Consider the following 25381-nt stretch of genomic DNA (forward strand, 5'->3'; position numbering starts at 1 on the left):
TACAAGAGGGATAAGGTCTATCCTTTCGGAAGTAAGTCAGCAGAATATTATAAAATACGTATATATACAGAATATGAATACGAAATAAGTAATAATAATACGTGAAAGCAATAATAATAATATGTGTGAACAAAACAAATAATAATAACTTTTTGAACAAATAATAAAATAATAATAACAAATAATAATATACGAAATAAATAATAATATAAATATGAAATAAATAATAATAATATACAAAGATGATATAAAATTATAATGACATACAGACTGACATACAGAATTAATAATCGCTATCAGAGGTTTCTGAATCTGTTTTGCCTGTGACATTAATTATTAATGGAGATATCCCGTCAATCATTTTATCGGTTATATGGTCGATCTCCCACATCTTTTTCTCTTCATTTGTAACGTGTTTAATAAAATTAGTCCAATGTTCAGCTGTTACCCGATCAACACCTTGTTCAAGTAATAATTTGACGTCCTGAATTTTAAAAGTATTATTTTTACTCTTAACATATCCCTTAACCATTGACCATACAATTTCAATCGGATTAAGTTCGCAATGGTACGGAGGTAATCTGAGAATCGTTTTGTTGTCTTCTTTTGCCATTTCGTCTACAACATATTTATCAAATTTATTTTTTTGTTGTGCAACAATTTGCAGGAGTTCGACCTTTACCATAGATTCTGATATTTCATTTCCTTTATTTTCTAACCATTGTATTATTTCGGCTTTTTTCCAAGAAGTATTCGGCAGTTTTTCCAATTTCACAGAATGATATGGAGCATTGTCCATGACAATAACAGCATTATCATCTAATGATGGTAAAATATTTTTAAACCATTCGTGAAATGTGTCACCGTTCATTTCGTCGTGGTAATCCCCCGTATGTTTCTTCGATTCAAAACATAAAAGTCCGCCAGGAACGAAACCAGCAACACTGTCAATATGCAAAACAATTAATCGTTTGCCTTTTCCGTTTGGATTAGCTGGTCCCGTTGTCAATCCTCGGAGAAATGCGTCCTTCTTGGATTTAATTGTTTTATCTATCCAAACTTTATTTGTGACATCACCGGCGTTAACCCAAGTTTCGTCCAGATAAAAAATTTGCCGGCCCTCTTCTCTGTATTTTTTATAGTCCTCAGGTAATTTCTCCTCCAAATAATTAGATCTTCTCTCTTTATTAGTATGCTGTTGCGATGTCGGATGGTATATGCAAAATTTAAGTCTTTTAATAATAAATGAAAGGTCGATCGTTTAAAATTTGAAAGATCTTCGTCAGCGTTTATGGCTTGCAGAACTTTGTTCGATGTTGGTAATTCTTTATTGATGTAAAATCCGTGCACTTTTCTCCGAATGGCATTTTTATCACATTCGTCGATTTTTTCTCTGAAAGATAGGCAACGTTTCCTTTTATTTGGAGATGTAACCGCACCTGTATTCTTATATTCCGACAATATTTCAGTTGCACACCGTTCAGTTGCACACCGTTCAGTTGCACACCGTTCAGTTGCACACCGTTCAGTTGCACACCGTCAATTTGCCCACCGTAGTTGTAAAGCGAGGTCCACCCTGCTTACCGGCGGGTGGGTGCGGGAGGGGGGCTCCAAAAGCCCCCCTTGCACCCCCCGTGTGTGTGTGTGTGTGTGTATGTGTATGTGTGCGCGCTCGTGCTTCTTGTCCATGCATGTATTTTAGTACATTTCAAACTTTTTTGTTAATAACTTTTTAATAAGCAACGAGCGACGATTAAATTAGAAGAAAAAGTTACTCAAAATTATGTCCTTGACAACATATATCAAAGTCAAGGTCATTGGGGCTGGGTCCTTTTTTCGCTATATTTACCCAACTGTCAAATGATCGGGGGGACCTGTCACTCGTTGCTAGCACTGACAAGCTGCATGAGCGATACGGCGATGTGGTGGGGGCTTTCTAAGGTGGAGACTTGCGCGAAACGGACGAAACTGTTGTTCATATTGATCAACAACTACGTTTTTTATAGAAATTGTAACATAATTTCCTTTTGTTTTTGGCATTATATTTAGAGCTTTCTTATTTTTCTATCCGCTCAAAGAGCTAAGTCTTTCGTATTTAGCTCCTAGTTTCAAAATCCATCTTAGAAATATTTTAGAATCATATTTCAAATTATGGAACAATATTGGTACAAAATTTGGTAATTTTAATTTTAAGTTGCAGCTGTCATGAGCTGCTCCACGATAACGCCCTGTGTAGTGATTGTGATCTCTTAATTTTATTAATTTTTCATTAAATTCATCATTGCAAATATGGCATTTTTTAGCTTTTCTGAAATTGTCAATATCCTCTTTTGTCATTGCTATTGGTTTTTTTACTTTTCTAAGTTCATAATATCTTCTTGCATATTTAACGATAAGGTTGTTAAATTCATTCATTAACTGTTCAACACTCCCATTATTTATTATGAATGATATTTTTCATAATTGATTTTTGTAATGTTGCTTCAAAATCTGAACTAATTGTATATGGATGATATTGCTCTGCACCTATGGAAAATTATTGTCTATTTAATTTAGTGGGCATTGTTATTTTTTGTTTTTCATATATATTTTTTGTGTATCCTAAAAAGTGGGAAGTATTGCAATGAGAGATTCAGGACACAAAAATAAGAGAAAAGATTCATATAAACATATGTCCAATATGACCGTGTTTTCAAGTTATAGCTTGTTTTATTTTTCAACAGAATTAAGATAATTACGGTTATAGAAAGTGTTCAAAATGACTACCTCTAACTTGAATACAGGCTTCAACACGTCTCATCATAGATTGTCTGACTTTTTCAAAAATTCCGGGTATTGCTTGAATTTCCCGGCAACCATCTTCAACACGTTGACGAAGTATCTCGACGTTGTCAATGGGTGTTTTATAAACAATGGATTTTAGATGCCCCCACAAGTAATAATCGAGTGGATTCAGGTCTGGAGAGCGAGCTGGCCAGGCAATAGGACCAGCACGGTCTCTCCATCTACCAGCAAACCGATATCCAAGTATGCTATCTTAACTCTATTGGTAAATAAAACAAGCTATAATTTGAAAACAAGGTCATATTGGACATATGTTTATATGAACTTTTTCTCTTATTTTTGTATCCTGAATCCCCCATTGCAATGCTTCCCACTTTTTAGGATACTCCCTGTATACATAAAGCAACATGATCATTATACTTTTCTTCTTTTTCAAACGAATCGTTGCATTTTTCACATATGTATCGCTTTCTGTGTTGTTTTGTTATTTGTCCTTTTAATAAAGCACTCATATTTTTTATTCCAACTACATACTCTTTGTATATTAAAAGATTTATACATTTTCTATCTTTATAATTATTACTTATAATAGCTTGACCAATAGTTAACTTACTATTATTCTCGTCTACTCTATAAACATATATTTAACAAATCTTCATATTTTTTCGTATTTTCTTTTATAATTTGTACAGGATAATTCATATTTAAAATTTCATACTTTGATATATCATATTTTGAAGGGCTTTCTGCATTATCATTAGCAGGATTAAATATACTCTCTATTGTATACTCAAAGCATCTGAGATTTTCTTGCTTCTCGCATTTAAATTTATTAGTTTTAGTATTGTTAACATTAACGCAGCATTTTTTTGCTATAATATAATTGGGTAATTTAATTAAGTTCCACCTCGAAAAGGGGTATATTTATCGGACTGTAAATCAAGTTGAATAACTCTACCAAACACAAACTTGATGTTTTTTGCATTATAACTAGCAAATTTATTTAAAATGTTATTATTATATAATTGTTATGTATAATTGTTATGTAAATGTATAATTTCTATTATATCAGATATTATATCCTCAGATAAAATATGCTCAACATTACTATGAAAATAATGTGTATGTAAGTCAATTACATTACCACATAAATCCAATACATGATATTGCAACTAATTTTACTGTTACAGTTGTATGTTTTCTAAATCCAGTTCGTATTTTATCTTCTACGTATGGTTTAGTTCTTTCAAGAAATATACTTAAATCATAACTATTTATATCTGAGTAGAATGTATAATCAACAAGCATGTTATTTCACACACCTTTAGCTCTCACAACTTTTACTTCTTCTTCATCGCAATAATTGTTTGGTAATTCTTTAAAGTCTTTTGATTTATTTATAATCCCATCTTTCCTTTTTCTTGGTTGAGAAAAAATATCTTCATTAAAAAGAAATTCGTTACTATGTTCGATTGATGGCTTCATTTATTAGTGAAAATTTTTATCAACATATTTTTTTCAGAGTTAACATTCTTAACATTCTTAAATTTGTGAAAGTTCTGAATGTAATTCATCATTTTGTTGTAATAGTTTATTAATAAATTTATCTAATTTGATATGTCATTCTAGTTTAAAATGTCTAGTCATGTGTCGTTTTGAAACTTCTTTAAAGCATACAGCACAAGTAATTTTTTCATTTTAAAGTTTTTTACATTCATAGCACGTGTAACTGATTCCATATTTTAAATTATTTGATTTAACAAAATTACTATGTGGTTTATTAATTTGACACGTGGAACATTTCCTCTCCATCTATTATATAAAATTTTTATTAAGTCAACAATCAATTCTCCATCACCAATTGATAGTGCACACGTTATCACATCACTTATGAAGTGATTAGATCCTTCTTATTTATCCATTGGTTATGTGTATTATCAAAGCCTAGCCATTTAACATAAACTTTCAGGCAGTTTACTAGTTTTTTCAGGCGGCTTTCTAAAGATTTTACCTGAATTAAGTCCTTCGGATAATCTTAAAGATGCGACCCTTTGGGGCTTGTCAAGACGGCTTGACGCTTCACATAGTGTCATTCCTATAGATTCATTAGTTAAAATCTTACTTGACGTAAACGATTGTTTTTGTTCACGCTGCAAAACTTTAAGAAATAACAAATATGAAGTTACTTTCTATAAACGAACATGGTGTACTTAAAATGATTGCGAGATGCAAAAGATGTAATGGAAGAGTATTTAAGCCAGTTGATTATTCTAAATTTAAAACTATGTTAAATCTAGTTCTACAAAAGGGAATTTATATGTATGAATGGATAGACTCTTATGTTAAAATGTATGAGTTATATTTACCAAATACAAAAAAAGAATGGTATTCAACTTTAAATGATGAAAATGTGAGACCTTCTAAGTTTAAATTTGCACATAAAGTATATAGACATTTTAAATGTAAAACTGTAAAAGATTATCATAATTTATACTTGAAATTAGATACTGTTTTATTACATAATGTTTTTGACAATTTCAGAGAAAAATGTTATAAGGAATATGGGCTTGACCCGGTATATTATATATCTGCTCCGCAATTTGCTAATGATGCTTCATTAAAATACACTGAATAAACATTAGAATTATTATCAGATAGGGAAATGTACGAAACATATGAAGCTGGAATAAGAGGCGGAATATCTATGATTCCACATAGATATACAAAAAAGAATGGTATTCAACTTTAAATGATGAAAATGTGAGTCCTTCTAAACTTAAATTTGCGCATAAAGTATATAGACATTTTAAATGTAAAACTGTAAAAGAATATCATAATTTATACTTGAAATTAGATACTGTTTTATTACATGATGTTTTTGACAACTTTAGAGAAAAATGTTATAAGGAATATGGGCTTGATCCGGTATATTATATATCTGCTCCGCAATTTGCTAATGATGCTTCATTAAAATACACTGAACAAACATTAGAATTATTATCAGATAGGGAAATGTACGAAACATATGAAGCTGGAATAAGAGGCGGAATATCTATGATTCCACATAGATATGCATTAGCTAATAATTGTTACTTTTATGATAATAAAATTGGAAAGACTGTAAAACTATCCAAAGAAAAAGCAATAGGAAAAGATATATATAACAGCAAAAAACATGTTAGCTATATTTTATACTTGGATGCTAATAATCTATATGGGTATGCGCTTAGTCAACCTCTTCCTATAGGAGAATTTAAATATGAAGATGTAAATAAATTTAACATTAATTCGGGTCAACCCCTTGAGACAATTAAAAACTTGCCCTATGACGGAGAATATGGTTATATATTTCTCATTGATTTGGATATCCCATTGAAATTGCATGATAAATTAAAAAATTAATTAAATGAATGGTTCATAGGCTGATTTGGTGGAACCGGAGCCGGCGGCTTCAGCATGAGACCCAATTGTAGGAAATATAACCCACCGGAAGAAACCAGCCTCCATGTCCTATGCGATTGCTCGGCATATGCCAGGGCGAGGTCTGAATTGTTGGGCTCAGCTTTTCTGAGGCCCCAACAGATAGGTCTTTCGGTCAGGGTTCTCCTTCTCTTTTGGAAAAGAACAGGCTTAAACTGAAGGACTGCTTATCGAAGAGACACAATGGACTCTGTCTGCGTGCCGTAAGCGGAGCTTCGCTTTCGAGAACCACCCTCCGTTCTTCTATCCTATTCTTTTCTAAAATGTGAAAATCTTATTGATATAAGATAGAAGATATAATTTCATTGCGAAAGTCAATCTTGTTAGGTGATCCAAGCTCTCTTTGTATTTCTTTTCAAACTACGTACAGGGAATTTCAATGAAATGTTAGCTTCTCTTTTATAATTAGAAAATAAACAGTTAATTTTAGAGTATTCTGTCAATATAATTAAATCTTTTGAAAATGACATTTTGTCATTTTGTTTTGGCCTAAGTTCTCTTAATAGGGGAGGGGGGATGATCTTATTCAAAATTATACTACGGAAATTGCAGAAAAATTATTTGATATTCGTTTTTTTTTATTTATGATAGTACGCGTTACAACATTAAAAAAGTACCAACAATGAATCTCAAAGAAAATCTTTCTCTGGGCAGAAAAAAGTTCTCCTTTGTAAGCCCTTTACTATCTGTACAATAGAATATGATAAATACGTGGTTGACATACTTGGACCATACCTTACAAACTAAAATGATGCGAAAATTTTAAAAACTATCATTCAAGATCCAAACAATTTATGCAAATTCCTAAAAAAATGATATTTTTGACTTTGATCGCGGCTTTCGAGATATAATAAATTACTTAGAAAAAAATAATTTCAAAGTATTGATGCCTGTTTTAAACGAAAAAAAGCAATTGATCTAAAAAGACTCTAATTACTTTCATTTTGTGACTAAAATTCGGTGGGCAGTTGGATCTGTCCATGGTATATTTAAACAAAAATATCGTCTTTTGGACCATAAAATAGACAATAAATTGATACCAAAAGTTGGAAAATGCAGAAACTTTAGATGAAATTGTGCAGAGAATGCAGAATCCAAAAAAGATATCCAAAATACTTTAGCACTGAGGCAGAGGAAAAATGATGGAAAACTTCGTTTCAAAACTGTTATATCAGATGACATTTTTGATTTTCCAGAAATGAGCAAAAACGATTTAAAAATTTTATTCACCGGATCTTATTGTTACGCCCAGGCTCGAGAAAGGATGAGTCAACGGAAGGGCGCAACTATTATCTTTATTATGGAGTCAAACGCCTAGCGTAGGAATCGGGTCGAACGAACTTGCAGATCCGAAAATCAGGTAAACGACCGTTTGGGTCGCTATTACTCTGATTGTTCAGATGTTCGTTCGGTGGTCCCCTTTTGGTAAGAGAATTTAATCTCTTTTACACGGAATAGGACCAAGTGCGATCTTCGGAATGGAAATGAGAGGGGTTTAATAAAGAGTTGAATTAATTAATTAAAAATATATGATTTTATTCATATTAAATAAATGAAGTTATAAATACATGATTTTATCATAATGAAAAAAAACATATTGAGCGTTAATTTCTTGTTATGTGTGAGTATGTGTGAGTGTGTGTGTTTATTTCTTCGCGGGTGTTACCATTAGTGCGGAGGACATCAGTCAGAGTGATAAGGAAAAGATTCTATCTTTAATATTAAATCTCTAACTGGTTATTACAATGTAAAAGTATGTTTAATTAAATAAAAAATGATATAAACATAAGATATGAACAAGTTCGTGAAGGAATAAAGAGATTATTAAATAAGAGAATAGTTAGGGAATCGTTTCAATCGTGCGGTTAATTTTGGTAGAACAATTCTGTTTCGAGGTCAGGAAATTCAAATTTATAAAATATTGAACAGCCTTCTCGAAATCATCTGATTCGGAAAACTGTGGAAAAGGAGGGGGTGAATCACCGAGAACAATTGTTGATAATGAGGAGAATGAGCTTGGAGAAAATGGCGATTCAGGGGAAGGAGAGGGATCTTCCATTCAGGAAAATATACTGAAGAATAGCTAGGCGAGAAATGAAGGGGGGAAAGAGAGGTAGTAGGTTCTGTGTTTTGTGTGTGTGATTTCGGTGAGTTACTATTATTATTAACTATATGATTAGTTATAAAATTAGAATTTGCGGCAGCCCGAGTCAAAATTCTCCGAGTCCTGCGATTAACTCGTTTCTTGATGTGCTTTGTTCGCGGATTTGAACGGTTTGCAGAGGTGGTTTTCACTGAGGAACCAATGTAAAGTCAGTAATGTGTGATAAAGTATAATTTAATTTAACCTAACTCGGCCGGAAATTCTGTGTGTACAATAAAAATTGGATTGTAGTGATTTACTTCCTTTAAGTAGTGATTCGGTAGCGGGCTAGCGAAGTTGCATGGTGTTTCACAATCGGTTTGTGTGAAGTAAGGCGATATTGTACTCGATTCGTGGTTGCAGATAGATTGCTGAAGTCGACGTCAAGTGAGGACACTGGTTGCCAAGAAACTAACTCGCGAAAAAGCACAGAGTAAGACTGTGTGAAAGCTGAAGACTGGAGAATAAGTGTATTCGAATCTTACAAGTTCTCTTTTTTATAATTCTCTTTTCGGGGATGTACTCTAATTCTAGGTGTGGGGATCTTCCAAACGGATCTTTCAACGAATTGAAATTGCGCAAAAGTGGGGATCCTTCAAACTTTAACGAATTAAAAATTGTGCCCGTCCTCAAGCGGGGTGTTTTTTTACTTTTTGTATCTTTACCCGTGGTCGTTGATTGGTGAGCCCGAATATCAGTTCGAAGATCTCTTGAACATTACTTTCTTCGGTGAACTCTCGCGCACGTGATTAGATTAAAAATATTGATGCAGCTGTGTCTATTGAATATTTTGTTAGGAAATTTTTATTATTATTGGTGCAGCTGTGTTTGTTAGGTACATATATATATATTTCGTCTGAAAATTTTTTATTATTATTGATGCAGCTGTGTTTATTGGGTATTTCGTTAGAAGAATTTTATTATCTTCTCGGTATACCTTTATCCTTCCGTCGGAAAATTCTACCGTAAGCGACATCCACTGATTTTTTATTTATTTCGAGGAGACCGGCGTGGTTTCGTCACCGATCTTCTTGCGTCTTTCTCACGGTTATTCGTAGATATAGTTATGGTATGTTTATTAAACGATTCATTTTTATCACCAATCGACAATCATTGCCATAACTTCGCGGAAGGAAGAAATCGTGGAATCGGCAGGACGTAACATTATCAACTTTCTCAAGCTATATTATATTTGGCAGAAATAACTGATAAAGATAGCAAACCAAATCTTGAATATTGTTATAGCCCAAAACGGCTATAATCAAATTAGTATAATTATTAATTATTAAATATTATTTAACGTCTTCAGACTATAACTCGAAGTCGAGGAAGACGTATAAAGTTACGAACGCAATCGCTGACAAAGCGAGCCACGCGCGGAGGCCACGCGATCGCGAGACTTGAAGAACGACGCGCCGGAAATGCAAGCAAAGAATATACGTAGCTTGCATCCGGGGTTTTTCCACCCAAAATCGAGCGACACGACCACCTATGGTCCTGTCGCTAAGCTATCCCCTCCGAAAACTAATCGAACAGGAGGTGATAAAACTACCCACCTCGAACGAGCGCCAGGCAGTCCCAATCATAAAATCACACGAAACAGTTATAATCAAACAATTATATAGTGCGAATAAATTAACAATAGCAACCACGAGACACAGACTAACGTAAACGATTTAATAATAAAAAACGTCCCAGCTGATCTCGCGACGGCAGCCGCGATATCAGGCATGCGAAGCAATTCTCTACCACGATAAGCCGAGTTGAAGTCCGAGAAAGACAAAAAGATTTAAAGCCGATGTATAAGAATAAATGACTTTATTTCTACAACGACTACATAATTGTTGACACGGCGGGATGCTGCTCGATCCTGAGCTCCCTAGCTCCTAGTTGCCAACGATCCCAGAACAAACCCCGTGCCTCCACCGAGGGGCACAACAATATGTTGAACATAAGACAAATGTATTTAAATTAAAAGTTTTATCCCGACACATTTCTCGCACAATATATATATATATATATACAGAGTGTCCGACAAGTAAGTGACCAAACGAAAGATGGAGGTAGATTTGGTCAAACTTGTGCCGCCGCATACTACTAGGAGCGCGGCTCACCGACGTACGCCCGGCTAAAGGTCGGCGCTGATTGGCCAAATTTATTCAATAATAACTCTTTTATTAAGCGTTATAAAAAAAATGATTCAGGACTTTTCGACTCAGTTTGATCCAATCTAGTTCCACCTTTCGTTTGGTCACTTACTTGTCGGACACCCTGTATATATACAGGGTGTCCAGAGTCAATCGCATCACCCGTCGTGTGCAGATAGAGCGGGTTAAACTGAGCAGGAAAGTCCTTTACCATTTTGCGATTTTCGTAATAATTATTGAGAAATTAATTTAAGAAGATCGATCAATTCGCGTAAGTATAAGCGCGCAGTAAAAAGGGACAACACATTGATGTGTGGTTGCTAGGACGCGAGAGTCCATCGTTATGTATCGCCCGTACGTAACCGTCGTCATTTGTAGAGCGCTCCTCCCAAAATTTCGTCGCGCGCCTAGCGACCGCAAACTTTTGGGTTGTTTCTGGGCCGTCCTTTCTCGCCGCGCGCTTATACTCACGCGAACTGGTCGATCTTTTTTAATTAATTTCTCAATAATTATTACTCCTCCTGAGTCCGTAATATCTTATCAGAGATGTGGTGACCTCTCAACATATGTCTACGGTGTGCGCCTACCGCAGACATATGAGACCTGTAGTTTAACGCCGAACGGCATGATTAAAGAGGTTCTCTTGGCAAGATACTCTCGGTGGTTTGCCATTGCCTTCCTTCCAAGAGGTAGCGATCGCGAATTATCGAAATAATATTATTTGATGTTTTCTGGCTCTTACTGGATTTGAACTCGAGCCCTTCGGCACAGAGAGCAGACGCACAGCTCTCTGCACCACGATCGCACACAAAATTATTACAAAAATCGCAAAATGATAAAGGACTTTCCTACTCAGTTTAACTCGCTCTATCTGTACACGACGGTCAATGCGATTGACTCCGGACACTCTGTATATATATATATATACATATATGTTTCTTAAGATATAAGCGTAACACAGCGTTGGTGTTTCTGATCTGACATATTACACATGTGAATATGCTAATGATAGACGAATGAATTGCTGGTTGTTCGCACATTGCCGCGGTTGTGTATTACTTGTCTCATGCAAGGTACTTATCTAAAAATTTTAAACCAGCAAAAATACTCAGCAATTTATTTCAACGATCCAAATAATTGCATTCCAGTGATAAAAGATGATACCGAAAATTTAAAAAATTGATTTTGTAATAAATACAGGGGAGAGGGGGGAGAGAGGGGGGGAGTGATACCAGTACAGATATATGTGAGAGGCGAAGAAATTCACAAAAATTAAGCATCTCGATGATAAGGAATTTAAAAACGTACTGCACCTTTCTCGCGATAAACTCTGGAAATTATATTATTTATAGGTTAACTGCAGACATCCCTAATAAAAATATTGTTATTACTATATTAAAATATATAATTCCTTTTTAATTGTTGAGAATTTTCACAAAATAGAATTGTTTATATTGTCTGTTTCAGGTACTTTCATGATAATCTCATTTTCACTTAAACGTAAAAATACATTCAAATATTCACTTTAACTGAATAAATGCATAAGTAAAAATAAAATCTTAATTTTTTCATCCACTTTAATGGCAAATCAATAATGCAATAAGAATATGTTCCATCGTACTAGCCGGTCTGTGCGGTGTGGTACAGTGCGGCGCTGCGTATATGAGTTTTATTTTTTTTAACTATGTTCCATCCCTCTGACCTATTTGGAAAAAATATATGTAAGAATAGGGATTTCAAAGATGTTTTTATGAAAATATGGTAGGTGTCTCAAAAATATCTACCAAAAAAAAATTTTTTTAATTTGAAAAATTTTGTTTATCTATCATATTTCTTTTAGTTAGAAAAATTCTTTAATTCTTTTAAACAATTGTTTTATTGATCTCCACAGCATATATTTTTTCCATCAAAATCGGCTTAGTTGTTTTCAAGAAAAATTACTGTTTTGATTTTACTTTTGTTTTGATTTACTTCTATAATTCCTACAAAAATGCGAGGTAAATATAGCGAATAGGGGATCCAACCCCAATGACCTTGACCTTGACATATGTTGTCAAGGACATAATTCTGAGTAAATGCGATTTTGAGGTTACTATTTGGATATTTCATACCACATAGATGTCAACTTATGACACCAATTTGGGCCTAATATGTGCAGGGACAGATTTGCCTACCTTATCTGGTTACACCCTTTCTAACAAAAATCGGTATGTGTATATAAATGTTGATAAGCACTCAAATAGCGGGATTGTTAAATTTCTCTATCTTTGCGCTTTTTTTTGTTATGTGGATAATGATGTCACGCACATATTTTTATAGCATTGTCAGATTCCATTTATAACCGCATTTTGTGCTTTTTATTCTGTTTGTCCGTTTGCTTTAACCTAACCTGCATTCTCCAATAATATGTTTCTTGTTATAAAATATTTAGAACTCTTCTGCTCTTTGTCTAAATACGAAACTAGTTTTTAGTTATATTAATTTTCACATATATAAATACACTAAAAATAAATAGAAAACACTTTTCATATCTTAAGAATTTTTAAACTGCTGAAACTCAACAAAAAATTATCGTAGACAAAAAATTAAAATAGCATTTTGAAGCTTGAAGTTTCAATTCAACGCCCTATTGATGGTTTATAAAATTTTTTTTATCTTTTTTGTTCTGTGCTTTAAAAAAGAACACATTGTTTTGTTCCTCAAAATTATGTATTTTTGACTCTTTCCAGCGCGATCAAAAATTTTTGTCGAAAAACAGGTTCTCTCGAAATATAGGTTCAGTTTCTAAATCGTATAATTCGGTCAAAAAAAACCGTGGGAAAATTTTTAAAAAAGCATTTTGTAGGCAAAATGTAGTTTATGGAACTTGAATTGAATTTTTTAAGAGAAATTTTTTTATCGGGCTGCAGAATGTCAAAAGTAATTTTAAGAAACAGAACAATGTGTTCTTTTTTAAAGCACAGAACAAGAAAGATAAAAAAAATTTTATAAACCATCAATTGGGCGTTGAATTGAAACTTCAAGCTTTTTAATTTTTTGTCTACAATGATTTTTTGTTCAGTTTCAGCGGTTTGAAAATAGCTCAATTTGTAGGATATGAAAAGTGTTCTCTATTTTTTTTTGAGTAATGTATATTACATTTTTATATAAACTTAAATCCCCCCCTCAATTCAGTCTGCGGTGAATATCTGTGCCAGCGTAAATGCTGGTAATCTGTCCACTAGAGCCACTACGTCGCGACGGTGGAAGATCGTATTATTAATTGGGAGCAGAAGAGGGAGCTGGCGTAATAGTTTAGGATGGGCTATTCGAAGAGGATCATCCATAGAGGCCTCGCATTTTCTCGTGAGCGACCAACCAGCCCTGGCAGCTGCACCATATGACTTTCGCTCTGGAGACGGACTGGGTATGTCGTCTCTCCGTGGCAGTCGGCACTGCATCCATCAAGCAAGATTCAAACATCGCTCTGGAGTCGTATAAATTATGTTAAAGTGGCATAAGGTGTGAGGTCTGAATAGCTCATTGATAAAAGCAGTTGTCCGGAAAGCGAAAGACTCGGTTCGATTCCCGATTCAGCCACTCGTACCTCGCATATTTTTTCAGATCCGCAAATGTTGTTTTCTAACAATTATTTGTTGGGCTGAAAGAGTATGTGTATGCTCTACACAGGTATAACAGTGCCGCTGCCACGGAATAGATGGATGCTTGGGTCGTGTCTCCTGCCGCCTTAAATCCCCCCCTCACTTCAGTCCTAAACCTAAACCTTTGTTGTTCCTTTTCGTTTTTTGATCGATCGACTTGAACTATTATAGAAAATATGTTAAAAATCAATACTATTTTTTGACATACCTGGAAGAGTGGTACGTCTCGTGTTAGAAACTTAGGTAAATTTACGTCAATCAACGAGCGTAGAAGAAGAATAGCCTCATCTTCATTGGGATGCTTCAATTTCAGACTCTGTGCTGCAGAAAGAACAGTTTTGACAGCTCGCATGCCGTAGTCATAGTGTGACTGCGTAGACAACTGCTCAGAACAGAGCTTGTATGTAGTGACGATTTTTGTAGAAAGTTCGCGGGCGAAGCCAAAGCCCGAAGAATATAAAAAAATCTCAGCGATCATGGCGTAATCTGGTACCATCATGGCGACTGTGCGAAATAAGACTTTCAAATTGTCTGGCAGCTCCGAGCGACCGGCATAACCAGGATTCATTGTAATGCATACGAAAACAGCCGGGTTCAATTTGAGTTCGGTGTCTTCAAAGACAAACGTCTCCAAACCAGCACGCACTGCCTATATATGTATATATAATTACTATCTTTTATTAAATTATTTTTGAAATATATAATTCTATTAATAAAGAATAATAGTATAAATTATTTTATAGATATTAAAATGCATGATAGTATAGAAAATATATATCGCGTGTTATGTGCAATTCAGTTACACTACAAACGAAATTTGTCGAAAATTTCCATCCAATTCGTTTTTTCAATAAGGAGAAACGCATTATCTACAAAAATAATATAAAAATTGTAAATAAAAACTGTATACATGTCAAGTAAAAGAAAATCGAAATAAATTGGTAATAAGTGTATTGCATGATACGCTCTTATCTGAATAATTAATAAAAAGCGAGGATAGCAAACAAATCAGCGCTTTTTGTTTTAGAAAGTGCCATGTCCTTTCTATTAGTGCATGCGTGAGTGCGTCCGAAAAAAAGATTCACCACCGATGACCTTGACCTTCACATATGTTATCATAGTTATGTCCCTGAGTAATATTTGAAAGATTTTAGCCGTCGCTGTCATTGGTTATTAAAAAGTTATTAACAAAAAGAAATTGAAGAACATACCAGTTAGTATTAATGTTTAAAAATTTACCAGTATGTCTGTAGAAAACAATATATTTGCGTGGAAGGAGCGAAGTTATGATACATATAATAAAAAGTCAACAGATATATGAAACAACAATTTCATTCAACACTTAATGAATCTAATGGATATATTATCAATATAAATAATAAATCCAACTACGACGTATTATTGGATGATAAGCAGAAGTGTTTCAGAACGTAGATTCGGCACAGGTAATATGTACCCGTTTGTTCAAGAAATTACAAAATTTGATGTTCCAGGATCTCAGTGCTTGTTTAAGTCCATACAACGATTCGTTTAATCTGTATTCAACATTCGTGCGTTTATTCGTATGTCCATCGACGTTGAGGCCATTGGGAACCTCCATCTTTATCTTCGTTTAATTCTCCATGTAGAAACGACGTGCGTACGTCAAATTGAAGTATTTCCAAATCTTCTTGTGCTATTATGACCAGTAACATACGTAACGAGTCATATCGTACAACAAGCGCGAACGTCTCATAATGATCTGTTCCCTCTCGCTATAGGAAGCCTTCCGTGCATAACCGCGCTTTATAACGATACATATCTCCACTCGTGCTACGTAGAACCTTAAACATTCACTTGAAATCGATGGTCTTCTCATCTGGAGTTCAAGGCATGATCATCCAAGTTTTATTTTTCTCGTGAGCTTTTAGTTCTTCACTAATTGCTTCTCTCCAATTTGTAGATTTCGGTCCTAAGAGAGCTTGCTAATATGTCTCTGGAACATTACACCCAACTAGATTTAGCTCGTATCTCGATGGGGGCTTTAATCCAACTCTATCTCTCAGTCGATGAGGCGTGCCCGTCTCTTATTACTGTCAATCACGATTTTCCTGCATTCTCTCTCGAATGCCTTGGCCGAAACCTGTGTTACCGACTGAGTATGTTACCGTACGCGGCTTCGACGACATCTTCGTTTTTGACTGCTGCTTATAGCTCGAACTCGTCCTTCTCTCGACTCTGCACGCCTGACAACAACAGCACGGATTCTGTCTCTGACATCACCGAGCTCTCTCGTTTCTCTCCATCCGACTGCTCTCTAAACGACACATTTCTGGAAACAGAAACAGTTTTCTTTTCCGGATCATACAACCTGTAGTTTGCCGATTCACCCTGGTATCCTACCAAGATAATCTTTTTGGCTCGTGCATTGAATTTTCGAATAAGTTGTTTCGGCACGTGTTTGTACGCATCTTAATCGAATATTCTTATGTAACTAACATTCGGTTTTTTCCCCATCCACATTTCAAACGGCGTCTTGCTTCCGCCCGTTCGAGACTGTCTCGCTCGATTGTGTTCACTGTTTCCGCCCAGAGGAATATCAGACTTTTGCCTGGAGTATCGTCCTTCCGTATTCTACAATTGTTTTATTGTCTCTTTCCGCCTTTCCGTTCTACTCGGGCGTGAATGACGCCATATTTTTCATGGTGATATATTTTCATGATGATACCACGACATGCTAGATCGTACATTTTACCGTTGCAATACTCGCGACCGTCATCCGCTCTAATGTAGTTATCGCGCGAATTTGTTTGCAACAACTCGCTCGTATTCTCGGAAACAATCACATCGGACTTATGCTCGGAAACAATCACATCGGACTTATGCTCGGAAACAAGCACATCGGACTTATGCTTGATAAAGTGCACGATACGAAAACTTGTAGCATTGTCTTTGAAAATCGAAAAGAAAGAAGAAAGCTTGCGCCACCGAGCGATTGGACTGACATAGGCCCGCACATGTCACTGTGCACACGTTCTCCCGGTTATCTATTCATTCTGCCTATTATTTTCTTGAAAGACAGTTTGTGCAGTTTTCCCAACTGATATGCTTGGCAGAAGAATTATGTCCTTTCGTTTACGTTTATCCGTCGACAAAATCCTTCTGGACCAACTCACACAATACGTTTGTGGATATGTCCGAGTCTCTTGTGCCACAGCTTCAGATCAGTGATGCCAGAAACAGGTCCCGCGGTTCACGGCTCAGCAATGGAGGGGATAATGCACACAAGCGCGAACCGCAGCGAGCGACGGCACGTATTCCGCGACTCCGACGGAAATCTTCAAAATGTCCTGTGAATGACTACCTTCGACGCGTATAAGAAAATCTTGTAGAACTTCTTGCTAGAGGCTCTCGCGAGAACGGATATCTTGCACGCAGACGCCGGATGTTGCTTGGCGCTAAATATCTATAAATTAAAATATCAATATTAATAAATTAAACTTATATAGTTTATAAAAAACATCAATTTTGTAAATTAAAAATATTTCTTTAATTATAAGTATATAAAAAAGTCTCAAAAAAAATAATTACTTAAATTATATCAATAATTTCCAAAATAAATATTCTTTTTTAACAATTATTTAAAATTATACAGGGTGTCCTAGACCACCCGTACACCCCTTTTCTTTCAAAAACTAAGGTTTTTAGAGAAAAACGTTTTGAACAAAAATTGTATGGTTTTGAAGGGAACATAAGATGGTGTCATTGATTTGACCTTGGATGAGGACACCTTTAATTTCTTAAATCGAATCCCCTATTTTTTATTGCATATTCTTGTAGCTTATCTCGAGAACTTTCCAAAACACTATAATAAAGTATTTTTGGATTAAGTACTTTTTGAGTTATTTTATATTTTAATCTGACATATTTTGATATAAAAAATAAAATATCTCGTAAAATATTTAGTTTTCGATAATCTTACCGTAATACTTTTATGTACAGAATAATGAGACAAATCAATTAAATAATTCAGAATTATTGGTCAATTACACTGAGTTCGGTTTCGAACATTCCGCCCTCCTCGTAGTTGAAGCCTACGAAAGTTATTCGTGCTTGCGGCCCTAGTTTAGCGCGTCAGCGCGTGCTGACTATACTCAGCTGTTTCGGCGCTAGATCACGTGGCGTGAGCGTGGTGTTGAGTCAGGCGATCGGTCGGCGGGGCGTGGTGTGTTGCTATGGAATTCGCATTCCATTCACGTTTTCGCCTGTTTAGATGTGAATCGATGGCGAATGGTTCGCGATTCTTTCTGTGCGGTGTCCGGTTGTTCTGTTTAGTGTGTGAGTGTAACTGTGAGGTGGAGTGAGTCGTGTCTAGTGTAAGTGTATGGTGACGTAAAGTGTGTATTGTTTAGTAGTCGTCTTCCGGTGCCGCGCTGACCGGGAGGAGAACGAGCTTAGTTAAGGGTCGCTTAAAGCTGGATGTGGCGGTGCGCACAATAACGACCCGGACGACCCCGTCCTCCCCAGGGTGCACGCGTTCGATCCTGGCGAGGGGCCACTTATTCGGCGGCGTCGTCTCGCACTTTAGGAGGCACAACCTTCCCCGTCGGCTTGGCACCATTTAGGCCGGTGCATCCCATGGGGCTTCCATGGCGAGGGACGGCTCCGGGACGGCGTTGAGTGCTGTGCCGACAAGGAAGTGACCGGGCGTAAGCGCCTCGAGATCCTCGGGATCGTCCGAGAAGCCCTGTAACGGGCGCGAGTTGAGGCACGATTCAATTTGGGCTAACAAGGTGGCCATCTCTTCGAACGTCAGTTTGGCGTCGCCGATGACGCGCCGGAGGTGGTGCTTCGCCGCCTTGATGGCAGCCTCTCAGAGTCCACCGAAATTGGGTGCTGCCGGAGGGTTGAAGTGCCATTCAATCCTTTCGGCAGCAAGCCCTTCCGCGATGCGCTGGCCTTCCTGACCGCTGGCTGCGAAGAGCGCTCGCAGTTGGGCGTCGGCGCCCACGAAATTGGTGCCGCAATCGCTATAGAGGGCTCGACATAGCCCACGGCGCAGCGCGGCCAGGAAGGCGTCGGCGAAATAGTCGGAGGCTACATCGAGGTGAACTGCGCGGGTGCTGAGGCAGACGAAAACCACCAGGAAAGCCTTAGTCGCGCACTGCCCTCATCCCTTGGAGGTGCGCAACCACATTGGCCCGGCGTAGTCGACACCTGTGTGGAGAAAAGACCGAGCCGGTGTCACTCGAGGTCGCGGCAGGTCCTCCATGAATGGTTGCGGAGTCGCCGCCCGCCATCGCAGGCACGTTAAGCAGCGGTGGATGTAGCCTTTGACGAGCGCTCGCCCGCGGGGGATCCAATAGTCTTGGCGGATGGAGCCCAGGGTCAGCTGCACGCCCCCATGTAAGGTCCGTCGATGGCACGCTTCGATGACGAGACGCGTGAAGGTTGACTTTCCCGGCAAGATGATTGGGTGTTTGGCATCAAAAAAGAGGAGGGAGTGTTTGCTCCGCCCGCCGACTCTGAGGATTCCCTGGGTGTTTCTGAAAGGAGTTAACGGGGTGAGTGTACTGCGTGTAGGTGAAGAATTGCCCCTCGCAATAGCCGCTACTCCTCCTTGAAGTTCACAGCTTGCACGGCTCGAATCCAGCTCAGGGGCGCCTCCTCAACCTCGGAGGCCCTAAGGACTCGCTGGGCGGCAGGATTGGCCCGCACTTCGGGCGCCAATCTCACCAAGGGTCGGCATCGCCAGCGACGACACCAGGCCGTGACTCGTAGTAGCCAATGAAGGGTCGAGTACTGGCTCAGCATCTCGGGCTCCTGGCTCTCATCCTTGGTTGTCGTAGCGGCGTGCGTCCAGAAGCGCTGCTCAGGGAGCTCGCTCTCGCCGTCGTGGTCCCAGCGGTCGGCCAGCTTCCTGCCCCCGCTCACACCAAGTCGGGCCTTGCCACCAGAGCGGGTGGTTCATCAACTCTTTCGGTGTCAGTCCTCGTAAAGCGCAGTCGGCCGGGTTGTCGCGTCCGGGAATGTGGTGCCACACTGCATCGGGCAACGACGTTTGGATCTCCGTCACTCGGTTCGCTACAAACGTCTTTCAGTAAGCGGGGTGGCCGCGGATCCATCCGAGGGCCACAATTGAGTCCGACCAAAGGTGAAGGGGGCGTCAGCGGTCTCCAAGACGCGACAGATGTGGCCGATGAGCCGCGAGAGCAGTGCTGCCGCATATAGCTCCAAGCGTGGTAAAGTCACCTACTTCAACGGCGCGACCTTCGTTTTGGCGGCTAGTAAGGTGACTTCTATCATTCCCTCCCGAGTTTCTGTTCGTATGTACGCGACGGCAGAGTAGGCCTTCTCGGAGGCGTCGGCGAAGCCATGGATTTCCCTTCGGCAAGTCGTTCCGCCCGTGAGGCCGCGGGGGACCCTGACGGTCTCCAGGAGGGGGAGTTTGCTCTGGAATTCCTGCCACCGCAGCACGTCGCCATCAGGAAGCGGGGTATCCCAGTCGACTCCGAGCAGCCAGGTTGCCTGGATCATGATCTTGGCTCGTACCGTGGTGGGGGCGAGCCAACCCATCGGGTCAAAAAGCCGGGCTGTCAATGAAAGTAATGCTCTTTTAGTTACAGTCAACAACTGGAGCGGCGGCGTTGAGAACGCGAATGAGTCTTCGTGCGGATGCCAACGGAGTCCTAAAGTCGAATGGCTCTCCCCGGGCTGCCACCACCGCGGCTCCCGCTGCAATGGGTCCTCCGCCGGCAGATCCGCGAGCAGTGTTGACGTGTTCGCCGACCACTTCTTTAGCGGGAATCCGCCCGCCCTGCAAATCAAGGTTAGCTGCTGTTGCATCTCCTTGGCCTCAGCAATAGTCGGTGCGCCGGTCAGGATGTCATTCATGTAGACATCCCGGCGAAGCGCGTCTGCACCTAGGGGCCACCGGGAGGCCTCGTCGTCGGCTAGCTGACGGAGCATGCGGATGGCTAAAAAGGGGCACGAGAGACCGTAAGTAACGGTATTGAGCCGGAATTCCGTGATGTTGGCGTCTGGATGATCGCGCCATAAAATTCTCTGCAGGCCTCGGTCCAGAGGATGGATGCTGATCTGTCGGTACATCTTTTCGATGTCAGCTGCGATGACGTAGCGGTGGCGACGCCACCGCAGTAGGATGTCGGCGAACGCGGGCAGCAAGTTAGGTCCAACCCTCAGATGCTGATTGAGCGTCTCACCCGTCGGCAATTTGGACGAGCCGTTGAAAACGACTCGCAACTTGGTCGTGGTGCTAGCTTCCCGCATCACCCCGTGATGAGGGAGGTAGCAGCGTTGCCCTTGATCCGCGTCCGCTTCTGGTAAGACTGGCGTCATGTGCTGTAAGTTCGCGTACTAACGCATGAACTCTGCATATAGTTCCTGGAACGGTGCATCTCGGGCAAACCTAACCTCCATGTGCTTTAGCACTCGCAGAGCCGAGCGACGTGTGCTGGTAAGGTCAGGCAAAGGCTTGACCAACGGGAGGCGCACAGTGTAGCGCCCGTCGGGCCCCCGATAATGCGTGCGTCTGAAGTGCTCCTCGCATCCTTGGTCATCCTTGGAGGTCGTTGCGGCGGTCATTGGCATGTCTTCCTGCTCCCAGAAGCGGCGCACTACTCCCGTGAGGTCGTCCTCAAGCCGGCACTGGTAGATATGCGCTAGTAGAGTGGAGGTCGTGTCACTGATCGCTCCCGACAGAATCCACCCCAGAGTCGTATTCTGAGCCACAGGTTCGCGGCGCTCTCCCCTCCGTAGGCCTTGGCGGAGGATAGCAGCGTGGACGTCGGCTCCAAGGAGGATGTCGACCTGATCAGTGGCGCTGTATTCCGGATCGGCAAGCTCAATGCCCTTCACATGTGGCCAAGTCACCGCACTGGAATCAAGACCGCCGGCGTAGACGGTGAGCCGCGGGAGTACGAGGGCGCCGACGGACATCGCTGCTCCCCCGCGTCGTGGTGACAGCGAAAGCGCGACGCGACCCTTGGCAGTATCGGACTTCTGCCCCCCAACACCGAAGACAGTGACCGAGACGGGTGAGCGCGGCAGCTTTAATCTTTGTGCGAGGCGCTCGGAGATGATCGACGACTTCGAGCCCTGCTCGATGAGCGCGCGGGCCCGATGTAGGATGCCGTGACGGTCGGCCACGAGAACGCGAGCGTTCGCGAGTAGCACGGTGACCGGTCGATCGGAAGGTCCCTGCGAGACGAACGACGATTTCGCGACGGCATTAACGCGACAGGCGTCGTGCAGCGAAGAGTGGTGACGCGCGTCACACACGGAACACGCCCTTTTGGAAGCGCACTCGCCCACTTGGTGCCGGCCGAGACAGTTCAGGCACAATCTACTCTCCTCGACAACTCGCTTCCGTTCTTGGGCCGTCTTCTTCTTGTACTCCTCGCAGAGCATCAAGAAGTGATCTCGCTGACACAGCGCGCAGCGACCTCGTTTGACCTCAGGTTTGCTCTCTTGTTTGCGGGCGAGGTGGCTTCGAGTGGATCTTAGTGTGCTGGACCCTGGCTTGTAAGCGGGACCGTCGGCTTTTATCGGCTGCATCGATTCCAGGGTGTGAAGCCGTCTATCGAGAAACAAGTCCTCGCTACAGTCGATCGACCGGCCGATGTTTTCAAGCGAGCTAACAGTTGACTTTAGGCAATGGAAGATTTTTCTGAGCTTGGACGGGGATTCGCCCTTCATCTTCTGCAGCGAGATGAAGTTGGCGATATAGGCGCGCACTAGCAAGCCTTTATTCTCATAATATGAGGTCAACATCTCCCACGCGCTCTCATAATTTTTGCCCGTTGTGGAAATGTTACGTATGAGTAATTCTGCCTCCCCCTTTAAGCAGGTCTTCAAGTAATGCAGTTTTTCAACCTGCGCTATCGACGTGTCCTTGCCGATGATTGACAGGAAAAGGTCCCGGAACGCCGGCCAGTCTTCATATCTCCCGGAGAAGTTGGGAAGCTGGATCCTTGGCAGCGTCGTGCGGGAGGCGAATCAGGGATCGTTCCCGGAAGGCCCCGCCGGAGGCTTTGGGGATGCTGGCTTCGTGAGCGCCTCCTCCAGCTCAAGAACCGCCTCACGTTGGAAAACATAAACTTCCTCAGCCTGCCCCAAAACGTCCTTTGTCACGTACTCGTGCTTCTTGATCTCCGCTCCATACTCGGCGACCAGTAGCTCGTGCTGCTCCTCGAACTTAGACCATTTAGAGTCCAGCAGCTTGAGCGTGGTTGCTACAAGCCCCTTATTGATTTTTGCTTGTCCTGCCTTTTTTTAATTGTCGTACGAGCAATATGACTGCAGAGCTCGTGTTGCGTTAGAATTAACGCTTCCATGTCGTCTTTTCAGGTTCCGTTCGTTCCCTCTCCAGGAAGCACAGGAGCCACTCACCTCGAATTTCAATACGCACTCAGCGGATGCCGGTTGCGAGGAATCCGGCTCGAAGGATCAGAATTATTGGTCAATTATACTGAGTTCGGTTTCGAACACTCTAACTTTCGCAAATTTTAAGATATCGAGCTAATTTTTTTTACATGAATAGAGTATCATTAAAGTATGATTGATATTTAATTTGGCTAAGATCGGTGAAGGGGTTTAGTTTTTATAAATATTCGAATTTTTCCAAAAAAGGGTGTGGTTGCTCTAAGTTCTGCAAATTTTGAGATATTGGGCTAAATATTTTTACGTGATTAGAGTATCATTAAAAGGTAGTTGGCATTGAATTTGGTGAAGATCGGTGAAAGGGTTAATTTTTTATAAAATTTTGAATTTTTTGATACATGTTTGTACACGCTCTAACTTTCACAAATTTTGAGATATCTTCCTCTATGAGGAAGCCAAAATTGAAAAATTCGCTTGCTTTAAGGAGCTTAAGCTTTGTGAGCAAAATAAAATGATGAGGAAGCAATGTGCAAGTTTCTAATTTGCACAATTTTCATCTTGTTTCCATTTCTAATAGTTTGCTAATAGTTTTCGAACATATCGCTTAAAAAGTGCCTTGATCCGTTAGCACTTTGTCAGGGATTTCGTATTCAAATATTATTTTAGTTACAAATTATTTTGCTATGGTGGCAGCTTCTTGATTATGTAAAGGAATTTCGTAAGATTATCTTGAAAAGTTAGAACATATTTATTTCCGTTGTTGGTTACGGTTAATGGTCCTACAATATCTAGCGCACATTTTTCGAAAGGTCGGCTAGCTGTATCGGTTATCATTAAGGGTGCTTTAGGTTTTCGCTTTAATTTATTTTTTGGGCAAAATTCGCATATAATTTTCAACATATTTAGTTAATTAGAACCAGTTGTGTTTCATCCTAATCCTATTAATTGTTCGTTCAATTCCTTGGTGTGCGCCTAATGGTGCGTCGTGATATTTGTACAATATGCGCGCTTTATCTTCGCTGTAATCTCGCGTTTCGACGTGTGTAAAGTTGGTCCCGCACTTTTTGAGTTTTGTATTTTTCTCAATTATGCAGCATTGTGCTACGTTTGTGCCAATTTGTGCCACAAATCGCAGCTCAATAACATGAAGCATTTTTCATAAAAAATGAAAAAACCGAATTTTTGCCAGCCCCGCACTTTTCAAATTTTTAATTTTTAATAACTGTATAGTATTGTGCTACGTTTGTGCTGATTTGTGCCACAAAAAAACTCGATAACTCAAACAACAATAGAGAAAACAACAAAAAACAAATGCTCAATGGCCCTGCACTTTTTGGCGATTAAATTCAAGTTTTTTTCCTAAATTGTTACCAATCTGTGCCGTGTTGTGCCGTTGGAAAAATTTCAATATCTCATTCCGTTTCGCTAAAAAAAATTTACAAAAATAGATAAAAACCATATATAAATCATACTGCAACGCAAATATAAAATTTCTACAAGTTGTGCTTTTTTACTACGTTCAATATAAAGTAAAAGCAAGAGATAAAAGTCTTGAAAAACTTAAAGGTTGATAAAAATTTATGAAAAAGGGGTGGGAGTGAATAAAAAATTTGACATTTTCGAATTTTTTTTGGTTGTGCTAAAGCAGCACAACAACTTTTCCAAATGACAAAATTTCCTCAGATCGCTAGATTTCGTAGCACAGACAAAGTTAGGAATCAGACGTTAGGAATTTTTAGGAATAAAAAATTTCAAATTCCTGTAACTTGCGAACGGTGACAGATAATTGAATTCTGCGAGTTGTG

General features: G+C 39.7%; 1 protein-coding gene across 1 annotated transcript; it reads right to left on the minus strand.

Moving 5' to 3' along the window:
• Positions 1 to 283: 283 nt before the first annotated feature.
• On the minus strand, positions 284 to 871 carry LOC115240469. Its single transcript, XM_029815633.1, has one exon. It carries the CDS (start codon positions 869 to 871, stop codon positions 284 to 286), a length of 588 nt encoding a protein of 195 aa, XP_029671493.1.
• Positions 872 to 25381: the final 24510 nt, after the last annotated feature.

Source organism: Formica exsecta, unplaced genomic scaffold (assembly GCF_003651465.1).
Source record: "Formica exsecta isolate Colony F162 unplaced genomic scaffold, ASM365146v1 scaffold435, whole genome shotgun sequence".
Classification (NCBI taxonomy): domain Eukaryota; kingdom Metazoa; phylum Arthropoda; class Insecta; order Hymenoptera; family Formicidae; genus Formica; species Formica exsecta.

Excerpts from the sequence above, each read along its gene's own strand:
- LOC115240469 (XM_029815633.1), bottom strand. The coding sequence starts at position 871 with ATGAACGGTGACACATTTCACGAATGGTTTAAAAATATTTTACCATCA.